Below are 14,251 nucleotides of genomic sequence, written 5' to 3'. Positions count from 1 at the left end.
TGAATTGTATGAGGTTTAACAAGGCCAAGTGCAAGGTCCTGCACTTGGGCCACAGCAACCCCATGCAACGCTACAGGCTTGGGGAAGAGTGGCTGGAAAGCTGCCTGGCAGAGAAGGACCTGGGGGTGTTGGTTGACAGCCGCCTGAATATGAGCCAGCAGTGTGCCCAGGCGGCCAAGAAGGCCAATGGCATCCTGGCCTGTATCAAAAATAGCGTGGCCAGCAGGACTAGGGAAGTGATTGTGCCCCTGTACTCGGCACTGGTGAGGCCACACCTCGAATGCTGTGTTCAGTTTTGGGCCCCCCACTACAAGAGGGATATTGAGGTACTGGAGCGCGTACAGAGAAGGGCAACGAAGCTGGTGAAGGGTCTGGAGCAGAAGTCTTATGAGGAGCGGCTGAGGGAGCTGGGACTGTTTAGCCTGGAGAAAAGGAGGCTGAGGGGAGACCTCATCGCTCTCTACAACTACCTGAAAGGAGGTTGTAGAGAGGTGGGGGTCGGTCTCTTCTCCCAGGTAACAAGTGATAGGACAAGAGGAAATGGCCTCAAGTTGCGCCAGGGGAGGTTTAGACTGGATATTAGGAAATTTTTCTTCACCGAGAGGGTTATCAAGCATTGGAACAGACTGCCCAGGGAAGTGGTTGAGTCGCCATCCCTGGAGGTATTTAAAGGACGTTTGGATGAGGTACTTAGAGACATGGTGTAGTGATGGTTTTTGGCAGTGTTAGGTTTATGGTTGGACTCGATGATCTTAAAGGTCTTTTCCAACCTATATGATTCTGTGATTCTGTGATTCTGTAAAGTAACCTCCTGTTAGTGGAATGTGAAGACAGGTTAGATGAGACAGAATCTGACTCCATGAGCAAAATTAGCAAAGGCACATTGACAAGGTGTCCTTGATTATTTGCTGTTATAATGCTTATTATAATAGTGCCTGGATTTGCAGTTATGTAGATGAGTTTTACTTATGAAAAGTTGCTCTTCGGAAACAGCAGGGATATTTTGGATGATGGTACACCTAGCCTGGTCCCTGCAGAAGAAAGGACATGCATGCTCTCTGTCTTTAGATACACATGCCCAGTTGTAGTTTTAGCATTTTGTGTTAATATAACACTAGTAATAGTATACTATCTTAATCACTAAGTAACGATAAGTAGTGTGAACTGCAAAACACCTCATAGGTTTCTGTTTACCGGTTGGCTCAAAACAACGCAAAGTATTCATGCCTGCTAACTGCTTGTCTTTGTTTTACCCCAGGTGGTTTTGTAGCAGCATGTCCTTGAAGGATAATATGAAATCCCCCACAAAGCATACTCATCTCATGGCTGAACAAATCCAGAATGATGTTTTAAATACAGAATTTAGTCTTCCTTCCCCCATCTCTTTAAAGGATTCTTTATGTTAGCCCTTCCAGGAAGAAAACGGGAAACTTGGTTTCCATGGTATCACTCAGCATATGCAGGATCTATATTTTTGTCTCCTATAAAAATCGTACTTCAGACTCAGTATGGTACTACTTGTGAGTCATCATAGCCAGACTGTGGAGAAGAGAGAGGAGGATCATACAGAAGAGGGAAGCATGCGCTTATCTAAAATTAAATACTGAGACACATTAGCATTTGGGAAAGAGAGGAGACTGTGAGGTAAGGAGCGCAAACATTCCTAAAAGAAAATTATTTCTTCTGATGGAGAATTTCTTGATCTCACCTTTGGCATTTTATCTTGCTTCTGAAAAAAATCCTGCTCTAATTCACTACAACACTCCTGCCATCATGTAAGTCAGCACTTAAAACTAGAGGCTGGACTGCAAAATTTACTAAGACTCAATGTTCCAAGCTATTTTATGTCCAGTTGCAAGATTATTTCTAGCAAAAAATGGTCGATTTTGATTATGGCATCTGTAAACAGTGTAATATCATAACATTTAAATTATTAATAGGAATGATTTTGAAATGCATTCTCATCTATTTTTCCCTGCTGCATTTTTCAAATCATGAAATACTTTACATAAAGACCAACAGATTCAAGTTTACTGGCCATAAAAAAAATCCCTTAGGAACAGCAGATCTTCTTCAGGGAGTATTTGTTCCTTCAAGTAGATTTAGTGCTGAGACAGTGTGGTAGTTAAAGCACAAACAGAGGCTGTTGATAAAGTGGCAATGCATAACAATGTTGTAATGTATTACAAAGGAGCAATTGCCTGCAGTTCGTCAGTATGGATATGGCAATGAAGTTCTGCTTTACATATTCCAGGCACTAAGAATTTTGTAGCAGTGATTACAGGAGGTTCTTCTTCCCCTATAAAAGGAAAAAGAGTGAGGTTCATTAACTGAAACATTGATTTTGTATTTGGTCAACATTTTAGAAACAATGCAAAGAAAACATATGAAAACTCCCTGGATCATAATGCCATACATTCATGAGGCTGAACTACCACGCTCAGTAACTCCTTATCTAAAGAATTAACACAAATTTCCTCCCCAGGCAGGGCTTCTTAGACAAGGCCTTATTAGAGAATAGACCTAGTAAAGGTTTGGTTGTTGGTACTTCCTCAAAATTAAACGGGTTTGAACTTCAGTTGATGAAGCCAAATACTATGATCTCTTTGGGAATCTTTTCTTTGCAGATCAGTAGTCTGCACATGAACTGCACTGAAAGATAGAAAGTATTACAAATTATGTGACTTTCAATTTTAATTCAGAAGATTAAATCAAACTGTCCTTTAAAGAAGAAAGGAAAGATCTACCTTGAGATGCTAAATGACAGAGCTATTCAATTCTGTTCTGACCAAGTAATGGATAAAAAATAGGCAGCCAGAACAGAAATGGCACTGTGACTTCAGAGTAATAATTTGGACATGTCCAACTTTTAGAACAAGAATAAAAGCTAAAAAAGTCTATCTACTCCTCTCATTATTAGGCATATAGATATTAGGGCTATAAATACTTTGTATGTCTGGGACAGTAAAAAGATGAATGGGCTGCACTCTTACAGGCAGATGATGCTCAGTTCTAGATACCCCATCCTTTGCACCCTGTACCTGATTGGAACCGTGGTCTGGGCGAGGGGAGGTTTGAGAGTCGGTCAGGGTGGTGCTTTTGGACAGGGACAGTGAATGGGAAAATGGCAGAAGTTATGGTGGTTTCTTAAGACGCTGGAACATCAGTGTTAAGATCCAACTCTACCAGCTAGTGCTATAACGTTTAACCTCCATAGCTGAAAGATGCTAACAAGTAGGTATGTGACTTGAGAATTAATTACTGGAAAGACTGCCTCTTTCTTCCAATGACTCCTTGGCAGCTGGGACACCCAGCTGACAGCTCTGTGATTGAATCAGGGGGGAATACTGGTAAAGCATTCTTACAGAGAGGCCATAAATTTTAAACTAGCATCCTACTTTCATCCAACACTAGAACCTTTACAGATATCATCTGTAATTTTTCCCACAAATGTGAGAAAAGGCTATGTTAGAAGATGGCAGGAAATGAAAGAATATAATATTAATTTTGAAACAATAACAGTATTTGTAGCTTATGTGATTAAATCAGTAAATCTGTATTTTTTCCACCTGAAAAGTTTTCAGGTTTTAGTTATTTTGTCCTATAGACTATCTAGCCTATAGATATAGATGCTGTATCTGTAAATGAACATATATATTCTCTCCCCCCAAGATAATTCTGGCATCAAACATTAGTTATGAGTTATCTGAATAATTTTAAAAAAAAAATACATTTAGCCAAGAGAAAGGTCTAACAAATTAGCTCACTGTCAACACTCATTCAAGAAAGCAGAACAGCATACCACTATCAAAATGCAATATTCGCCTGTTGTAGCTGCTTAAGGAAAATCCCAGCAAGCAGCAGTTTTATCCTACAAATACAAATGCTGGAACGTTCCACGCTGATGTAGTTTTGATGCCAGTTCAATGTACTGTAACTAGTAAGGTCAGAGCAGCTTTTTATATAGCCTGAGGCAATATTTACACCTTCTAACTGCAGGCATCTAAGCTGGGCATCTGTTTTGGAGAGTGTCTTCCAAGCATTTGAATTCCTCCACTGAAACCCGTTTGTTCATTCCCCCCAGCCCCATATCCAGTGAGAAGCCTAATGTCATTCTGAAACTTGAGTTAACCACAGTACAGACGATATCCGCAAAGGTTCTAGTATGTGCTGGAGCAGCCCAGGATGTCAGTTTTAGATTTACGGCCGTTCTGTAAGAATGCTTTGCCGTATCACCCTCTTGATTAAACCACACAGCTGTCAGCTGAGTATCCCAGCTGCCAAGGAGTCCCTGAAAGAAAGAAGCCTTCTCTCCAATAATAGGTCAATTAATGAGAAGTGACTTATTAATAGAATTTTAGTGAAATCTTACTTAGCTAAGAATCCCCCCGCACAGTAAGTTAAGGAAAAGATTCATTTTTCTAAACTTACCGAAACCTCTCTTTTTTACCATCTTTATACAATGCTTACCTTTCTCTGCAGCCTTCTATATGGCTCCCTCACATATTATCTGAAGTATTTTGAGATGGTAGAAACATGCTCACAATAACAGAATATAATTTTTTAAACACTGCTGTATCTTACCTAAACCTGATGATGAAGAAACACTTCCTGTAATGGAAGATGTCTCAATTTGGTCTGTCAATAGTCCTTCCATTAAAGGTAAAGATAATTCAGATGAAGGAACAGACGAATCATAGATTCCAGAATCTCGAGGCATATCTTTAAGATTTGAAGCTTTAACATGTAACAACGGCTGAAGAACAGAGCTGCCACTGCCTTGAATGTCCTGAGTTTCTATATCTTCTCCAAGGTTTAAGTGCTGAATTATACAGTGAGAGTCTGAATTCCCTGCTGAAATAATATTTACATCTGTTTTCAGGTAAAAATCGCCATCCATCACCTGTTTATTCACTAAGTCATTTAAAACCAAGCCTGAATCAAATTTTTCCATGACAGGCTCCGAGTAATGTAAAGAAGGTGGAGGGAAGGGAATAAATTGTTTCTCAAACCAGTCTGGTTCCTGATCAATGAACTGATGCATATTGCAAATGGCAACATAAAGGGACCTCCCAGATTTGCTCCTGAAATAATTCCTTTTACTAACATTAACAGGAAACACCTCTGAATCCTGTACACTAAGATCTCTGGAGTGTAAATGTGAATACAGCTGAGGGAGATTGTCCATGAGTTTGTATTTTGTACTGAGATCCAGAATACCGGGGATGTCTCCTTCACAGGAGTAATCAAAGTAGACTGCAATGAACTTGCAGAGGTCATTTGAATTCTGCTTTGCTTGACGAAGCTTCTCTGCAACAGTCAACACAGCAAACAGAAAGAGTTCTCCTTTTCCTGCATCCTTGGGTACCCCTCTGTGTTTCCAGTTCTTTTTTTCAACAAAGTATTTCATTCCCTTGGAACACACAATGATGATAAACTGGGACTCGTTTATTTTCTTAATAAGCCACTCTTTCTGACCTTCTTTACAAATTTTTAGGTCTTCCCACAAATCTAGAGCCACCTGGAAAAGAAAAGAACATTCTGGTTGATATTCATTATTAGATTATTAGATATATTTGCTAATAAAATTTAAATGAGTTATACTCAATGAGTCAGCTTGTATTTATCCAACAATTGAGAATTAATGATGAGTTTAACTACAGCTTGTCCCTAATGCAAATACAAGCTGATTTAAAAGAGAAATAAGTAATAATTAACATAGCATTGATAGCGGACAAACTGGAATCAGTGATACTAACTTCGTCAGTAGTTATTCACCAAAGTAAGCAAGGCCTCACATTCTTTCTAAACTTTGCTTGCGGGCTGAATATTTCATTGGGCTGAGGAGGTGGGTGAATTGCTAAGGTAAAAAGGAAAACCTTCCAGACTTTTTTTTTTAAAACAAGAATGCTAGTTACTATATGAACCCATTTTGCTGCTTATTTATTGCTTAAAGAAAAACATACCTAATTATACCTGTGTTACATATAAATTTATGGAATCAACAAGTAACAGTGCAAAGCCAAGCAGTTGAATGTAAACTACATAGTTCCTTAAAAAATAAAACCACTATGGATTTGGTACATAGCAGTATTTCTCGGGGAATAAAAAGAACATAGAAAATGTGGCTGGACCAAGTAAATTACTATTTACTTATCTGATCAAATTAAATATCATCAATTTACAATAAACAATGTATTGTGCCTGCCTCAAACAATTTAACTGTTGTATATTTGGGTCCTTAATATGCTGAATGTAATGGAAATCCATATTCATTTATCATCGTTTGCATATTAATGAAGTCTGGTGCCAAGAATTTTCATATCTAGATACAAACATAATTAGTGCCTATAACATCCGAGTCCTTTCAGTTAGGATGCAAAACAGCAGCAGCTTATCTCTGGTAAGAAAGCTCTGAAAATTTTACGATAAGAGTTGTTTTATTTTGTACTTTGTCAAATTTTCTGAACTTTGTACATGGTCTGAAATGCTTGTGTACACCAGACGAAGGACACAATGCTTTATCTCATGAAAGAAAGAATGAGCAGTAGAATAACAGAAAAAAATAGATGCAAACAACTTCCATACTAGACACACATCAAAACCATTCATAAAGTCTTCTCTCAAGCATCTTTCCAGAGAACAAAGTATTCTTGCTCTGCTATGTCACCCATAACAGAGTGGAAAACTTTGCCATGTCAGACGACAGAGAGTAGGCGGATGCCTAGAACACAAGGACTCATGAAAATTGTTGCTGCACAGTCAGTCACAGGGAGAAAGGGATCGTTCCTGCCGTGGCCAGGCAGTTGGACCAGATGATCGCTGTGGGGCCCTTCCAACCGAGCTATTCTGTTCTATGCAGGGGGAGGAGAAGTCATTTTACAGCTGCTTGGGAGGTACTCTGATAAAGGTACAATGCAGGTAGTTTTTCTTTTGTGTCTGTTTTTGTTTCTGTTCTTCAAAATACTGTCTGATCTCCTATCTGTGAGAAAAGGTTTTTAGTATGGTCAAGTTATTATTTTAAATGGTTGTTAAATGCCACTGGTTTTGTCCTTTATGAGAAAACATTCCAATTCCATAAGAAAAATACTTGTGCAACTGTTCTGTTAGGTGTTGAGCATCACTTTTTATTTTAAACTCCACAGCTTTAATAATAACACATATTATTTCTGTATGTAGATGCTATCAATATTTTGTTATATAAATCTTAAATGATGCCTGATACCGTATGTTCCATGGCACGCAGTTATAGCGGTAACAGCTCACCTTAACGCTATTCCAAAGAGGTATGGTGTAGCAGGGCTAAAGTACATCTCTAAAAAGGGGATCCAAATAAGTTACTTTCAAAACACCATACCTGAACTATTTCAAATATATGAATAAATTGTGAACATCCCCAACATGGGAGGCCTCGATTGTGTCACTGTGTTTGGCCGCTTGAGGTCAGACTTGCTGTATAGTTGGAAAAGAGTTTCCATTCACACATTGAAAATCACGGTGGAGGATTAAATGCAGCAACAATCGACTAACCGTTGTCTTGCCTTTTACAGTTGAGAAGGGCAAGACTGGCCACATACTGATTATATTTTAGAAGGCAGTCTGACATTCGAAGCCTCGTTGTTCAAAGTAACAATTGGAAAAGTAACGATTTGAATGTCTTTCTCATAGCTTTAAATGAAAACCAAGAAAAAGACATGCTGATTTTACAGCACTAATGGAACAGAAGGGAAGTAAAAAAAAATAAAAACCAATAAAAATTAATACATAATGTCAAAAATTAATCCTAATTACACAGATTTTGTTCTATGAATAGGAGTTTTGATAGATTCAACTACTTTAAAATTACAATGTAAAACATATTTTAGGAATACTGAAGTATATCAGGTAGACACTAATACCTCTTTGTGGCTGCCGACCATAAAGATGCAAGACCTACTAAACAGAAAAAAGCAGTTAATACAAAACAAGCTAAGCACAGCTGGATGGAAGTCCTGGAATCAATGCAGTACACATTTTCCACTATTCTGGGGTTTTTTGGGTGTTTTTTTTTTTCTTTTTTTTTTTAAATGCGGGCTATGATCTGTTCCTTTCCTTAAGTAAAGAAATTTATATAGCCAATATTTAGAAAACTAACGAAAGTTATCTCTGTGGAAAGGAGCGACTGAAATATCCAATTTTCAAGCACATATTATTATGAGTTTTGGGGGTGCTGTTTCAATTAAGGAAACTCTGTTTACGGAAGAAATGTTGAATAATTTACCTCACAGCCACAAAAGTCCTGAAGAAAATAAGCAAAGCACTGGATGACATTAATGTGCTTCTGGCAATCTTTACTGGAATAGCAGATGAACACTTTTGGCCGGGGACGAAGTCTTTCCACATGGAGACCTGCAGCATATGCTGAAGATTCTGAGCTCTCCTCATCTAGATGGGAATATATATTTTCTAAATTGGAAGAGAGAAAGAATTTACACTATAAAGCTTGGTTTTGTTTTGTTTTTTTCTAAAACTTTTGTAGGCTCATTACCAATGCACACAGTAATGACGTTTTTAAAAATTTTTTTTTTTTTCCTTTCCAGCCTGAAAAACAAAAGTTGCAAATGCTCTATTTATCCAGCTCATGACTTGCTACATATGTGGAACACACTTTGAAAATGAAATGTGCAGTTATTACTGTACAAGTCAGTAAACTCAAGAAAGGTTTATTTTATAAATAGAATGAGGTTGTTTCACCTCTATCCAGCTTCAACAGTCTTTACCTCTCTGTTGAAGAGAGGTAAATTTTAATATTTAAAATTTTGTAATTTTAAATATTACAAACCTTAAAGATGTATCATCATAAAGAGCTTCCTGTATAACAAAGTTTCTTGTTTTTAAAAAAAACATGACACAAGCCAGGTAAGAATATGAAACTCCAGGAACACAGATCCCTTCAGTATCTCTCTGGTATATATACACACACACGTTTGGACATTAATTTGACATTAATTTCAATTAAGATATGATTAATTTAAAACAAAATAGCTATTAGTGTTTCTTTCCTTGTATAGATGCTTTTATGCTGGAACATAAAAGTCTGGTCTTAGGCCAGACTAATTCAATCTAGTTCTACAGTTGATTAAGCTAATTTGGAATAAAGCATGAGTATTTCAAAATACAAATATCCATCTAGGGACTTAATTTAGAACAATTCATCAGGAATAACTATTCTGGAACAACTCTCTCCATAGACAAATCCTTAGTGATTTGTCTGGGTTTTTTTTCTGGAACTGTGCTAGCTGTGAGCAAAGGGATAGCCACAGAAGAGCAGACGGTAAAAGGATTTAACCCAGATGGCATATAGCACTTGCAGTATACCTCAATGCCAAAATTCAGATGGATAACACAGATATGTGAGGTTGGGGAAAGCAATCTCTTTTTCCATATTCATGAAACCGCATGGTTCCCTAGATTCTACAAAAAATGCCAATTGATTCTTAACATCCTAATGTAACAAGTGTGGCTTGCCAGCTCCTGGACACAGAGGAGAGAGAAGTCAGCAAGGAGGGACGGAATCTAATTTAGAGAAACATCTGCAAGTAAGTCGTAGAAAGAGTAAATTTAGGAAGACGGCCTAGGATGAAGTATAAAGGCAACTTCCAAGAAAGTGAGCAGATCTGGAATAACAGATACAGGTAGTATTCCAGACAGTGCTGAGAATTGTATTGGTATCACATGGCTTGACTTCTCTTCTGATTTAAAATAAATATGAATTAGACATTTCTGAATGAAATAAGGGAATGTTTAAAATATATCAATTTACAGATGTTTGTATTCTACATAGTCATGCAGTACTTTCACAAATAAAAAGAAACCCCAAACCAAAAATATTTCCCAACAGGTCTTTTGTTCTCTCCTTTCTACAGCGAAGTCTTGATTTGTGATACAAGACTTTCTATGGCAACAAATTACCATCAAGCACTGATTAAGAATTTGGTACAAGTTTCAACACACAAAAAAGCCGTGGGGAGGAAGGAGAGGTAGAGAAGAAAAGAAAGCTCTTCAGATAAAGGTACTTCTGGAATAAACCTACCAGTTAAGACTCTTTTGGTTTCAAAAGTGCATCTTTACATGGAACTCTGTATTGAATAAACCCTCTTACCTTGCTGTTTCTTGCGGCACATCACTGTGAAAAGCGTTGCAAATGCTGAAATGACGACTAAAGGGACTGTAATGGCAATAGCTCTTATCGGTCCAGCCCACGGAGAATGTACTTTGAAAAATAAAGCAGAATTAGCCATATGCAAATAAGCTATGTTATAATTATCTAATCAAATCTTCACACTGGGAATGTAAAACTGCTGCAGTACACTATTATGAGGTAATTCTCAAATATACAGTAGAATCAAACATCATGTTCTGCTCCACTTTAAGTAAGTTTTATGCTGATTGCCCCCATCACCGCAGCATGAGAGTGACTACCGTAAGTAACAAGTGCTGCGTGCCACCTCAGACCTCCCCCCGTGAGAACTTCACATGAAGTGTAGTTTTGATAAGATACGCAATAGTCATTTGGACCTGCCAGATTTTTGTTCCAGGGTGCTGAACTAGCCACTTAGAAAGAACTGTCTTCCCACACAGATTACCTGTAGCAACGTGCATTAGGATTCAGTCCATTTTGCCCGTTGCCTTCACCTGAGGCTGTGTTTTGTGTCTGCAGTTACATTCCGAAATCCCTATTTAGCTTCTCAGTACCTGGTCTGATACATAGACATGCTAAGCATTCACTTGACTGGTTTTCCAGACTGCTTAATTTCTTTTCAGGGCTGAAGCACGCAGGCAGGTAACACGTTTAGGCTGCTCTCACAGTTTCATGACATTATTTCCACACTACTGAACGCATCAGTTGCGTGCAATTAAGCTACAGGCTCTGATGCTTCATATCCCTATAGGCAACAAAAATGACTTTCCCCCAAAGATTTCCAATGATATATTGATCTAAACTGTACTAAATATAAATGTACAGAGATGCAGATGTGTATGTACCAGTGTGCATGTCTACTCTTTTTTCATTAGGTCAAAAGATCACAGCACAATTGCCTCAGTAGTCTTGATTATGGCAAACAGACACAGGTCAAATCAAGATTTATTTCCAACATAATCAAAACTGAATTTAAATTAATAAGGTAAATACTGTATCCTGTTTACAAAACAAAATTCATACCTGGTTTTAGAGCATAGTGCATTGTTTTCCTTGTTGTATTAGTGTCATCAACGAGCTTGGAAAAGTAAAAGTTGGATTTTATTTTGTGGAAATTTAATTTTATTTCTTTTCTGCAATATGAAAACAACTATAACAGCTTTCATGACCAAATGTGAAGAAACTTACTGTTCAAAATTTAAAATTAAAGAGCACCACAAACTAGTAATTAGAGAAATCATTTGTCCTTGTTGGTACAGAGATTAATGTTGTAATATTAACTTTCAGAGTTCACATACTGTCATCATCAAGAGAAATACCCACCTTTTAAGTATAGTAAGATTTGACCAAACTACAGAATTTCAATTTAAAAAAAAAAAAAAAAAATCAAAGTCCAAGAATTATGCAGGCCTATAACTTTACTTGAAGGCACAGTTGAAACTGCTATGCACTCAGGGAAGCAAATCTATGGAAAGGTCAAGAACAATCTGCCAAAAAACTTTTACTTGCCCAAGGTAATTCAGTAGGGATGCCTGAAGTCCAGTTTTACCAAAAAGTGACTTGAAATACTTGGATTTCAGTTAATTCCTCCATTAACATACTCATTTAGCTGTTGTACAAATGACTATTTATAAATATTACCTCAATTATATAATCCCCTGGAGATACATTCTGAAGAACACAACTTGTAGTATCTGTGTTTTGCTCCTACATCAAAGAAAGAGAATATTTTGCAAGCCATTCACATACTTTTAAAACCTAATAAAAAATACATTCACATTAATTTAGAAATATACAGTGCCCTCCTGTATTAGGACACCTTAAACCAGCAAAACTAAGTCTCTCCATTCAAATATGCAAGGACTACAACTCTCTGCCTGCAGAACTAAAATATGATTAATTATCCAAAAAACTCTTAAAAGTTTGGTCTAATACATAAACTCTACGTTATGCCCTGAAGCTCCCTAGCTTTCGGAGACTTAGGATGAAAGGTTGACCAGTGAGAATAAACTTGCCATTGAATACTATCCAAAGTTAAGGACAACAATACAGGAAATTGCAGCTCCCATAACAAGACTTAGGCACGCAGCTGTACAAATCCCAGGAGAGCCTAATTCATGCACATACGAAAATGAGAGCTATCTTGTGATACCCTCTCACATGGGTGATCTATCAAGCAGTCAGACTGGTGCAAAGGTGAAATAAAAAAGTAGGAAATAATATGTATAACAAATGTAATAAAACCGCAGTTTAAAGTACTGATTAGTTGTAGGGTCTTCAAGAGAGAGAACGGTCTCTCCCCATTTGCTTATCCAGCTCCAATGGAGCCCTCGAGCCTGGTTTTGACTGATGAGTGCTATCACAATACAATTATCATTTACATAAATAGTACCAAATAGTTTAAAAATTTTAAGAATTTTTAAAGAATTTAAAAGTTTAAAAATTAAAATTAACTTAATATTATATTAAGTTTTTAAAGTTTCTATAAAACCTTCCAACATCTGATGTTAATAGGTTTTGTGCTTTTAAGAGTTGCAAAACTCAGCAATGTACCTGTTTGCAGGTCTTTTGCTTAAATGGCCCTTGATGCTTCAGTTTGTAGTGGAGAAAGTAGTATCTAAACCCAAAGTTGTGAGGTGCATGATCAAAGGACACTTGCATGTTAAAACCCTGCTGGGTAACATTCAGATTCCTTGGCTTCCAGTCTGTCAGAGGAGATAGTCATTAATTGGAAAAAAGTGACTCTTCAAGTACAGTAACTTTTTGTAAGATGGATATACAGAAAGTATTACATTTTACTTACAAGGTTTGCAGACAAGGTTTTCTGGCTGTAGCAACAATTCACATGCTACAAATACACACAAAATTATTAATGATACAGTATCAAAATACAACGCTATTTAAATAGAAAAAGAACGAGGGCAAAAGAAGGGAGCTCATCATTTTGAAGACAATACCCCCATTTCTCTCCCAGTCTCTAATACACCTGGAGTAAATATATTTTGCAAACTTAGCTTCTTTGTTACGATTTCAAGTCCCTTCTCATCTTTATTTGAGAAACACTAGGTTCATTAATTTGAAAATAGCATTGCTTTGTGAGACAAAAGGGATAGCACCAGGCACAGCAAAGCAGGAGAGGAAGTTGAAACTAGCCTTAAATACATTTACTCAGAGTAAGTAAGTATGCTGAGCACTATTACAAAGACAAATATTACTGCGGTCTACATCAAAAAACCCTAAGTAGGACAAATATCAACATTTCACCCCAAAGGGTACTTGCAGTTTCTCATCATACTATTTGAGCACTGAGGAGCTTATTCAAGTTTCTTCTCCCTAACTCCAATGAGAATTGGCCAAGTAATTTTGAGAAATTCAACTTGATTTGTTGCTATCTCATTTTATACATACCCATCTATATCTATCTCTAGATACCTGTTTTCTAAACTGTGATCTCAAAACCAAAACCAACCTGAGCTTCTTCACAATGTCCAGAGAGGAGAAGGAGCAAACCACCTTCATGAGTCAAGTGTTCCTGAGAACCGTGGGAGCAATCCTGCTATAGGCAAACCTGGGACAATCCCAGGCCTACCTGACACTTTTCTTCTGGTTGTTGCCTAACACGTATTATCATACACCACAGATTTATCTGTGGCATCCAAATTCTTTCCACTTGACACCCAGAACTTCCTTCAAAGACTGTGTCAGTAACTATCCTAACCCAGCCTCATCTAACATCATCATCTACTACATTCCTTTGCTGGGAAAACTAAAAAGATGGGGGGGCGGTGGCACCCATTGTTGAAGAGATGATATGCAGTACTATATTGTATGCAATACTTACGTCTAGTTCGGAAGAAAAATGGGTGATAATTACTTTCATTTTTAATGGAAGGAAAAGGAACAATCTTTACAAAGTAATCTGTTTCAAACTTCAGATTTACAAAGGGCTGGGATTCCATTCCCTACAAAAAGACAAGATTGCAACATATTTTAAAATCAACTATTCTAACTGAAAGTATCTTTCACAACAGGCCCACAGTTTTGCAAACATAAGCAGAAATTAATACATTA

At 37.3% G+C, this 14,251-nt stretch overlaps 1 protein-coding gene across 3 annotated transcripts in view; it reads right to left on the bottom strand.

Annotated features, from left to right (window-relative positions):
- Nucleotides 1-805: 805 nt before the first annotated feature.
- IL17RD (interleukin 17 receptor D) overlaps nt 806-14,251 on the bottom strand; it is a 51,736-nt gene continuing 38,290 nt past the window's right edge. For all 3 annotated transcript variants that reach the window (XM_075513899.1, XM_075513898.1, XM_075513900.1), the window contains exons 5-13: nt 14,022-14,142; nt 12,984-13,028; nt 12,734-12,885; nt 11,822-11,887; nt 11,204-11,258; nt 10,142-10,252; nt 8,261-8,445; nt 4,585-5,521; nt 806-2,299 (exon numbers count right to left, since the gene is read on the bottom strand). In XM_075513899.1, the coding sequence (XP_075370014.1) occupies nt 2,184-2,299; nt 4,585-5,521; nt 8,261-8,445; nt 10,142-10,252; nt 11,204-11,258; nt 11,822-11,887; nt 12,734-12,885; nt 12,984-13,028; nt 14,022-14,142 (1,788 nt within the window). In that variant the 3' untranslated portion in view covers nt 806-2,183. The remainder of the gene's footprint in view (nt 2,300-4,584; nt 5,522-8,260; nt 8,446-10,141; nt 10,253-11,203; nt 11,259-11,821; nt 11,888-12,733; nt 12,886-12,983; nt 13,029-14,021; nt 14,143-14,251) is intronic.

This window comes from Mycteria americana, chromosome 11, assembly GCF_035582795.1.
Source record: "Mycteria americana isolate JAX WOST 10 ecotype Jacksonville Zoo and Gardens chromosome 11, USCA_MyAme_1.0, whole genome shotgun sequence".
NCBI lineage: Eukaryota > Metazoa > Chordata > Aves > Ciconiiformes > Ciconiidae > Mycteria > Mycteria americana.
The sequence above is the reverse complement of the archived record's forward strand: the minus strand, read 5'-3'. Positions and strand labels throughout refer to the sequence as shown.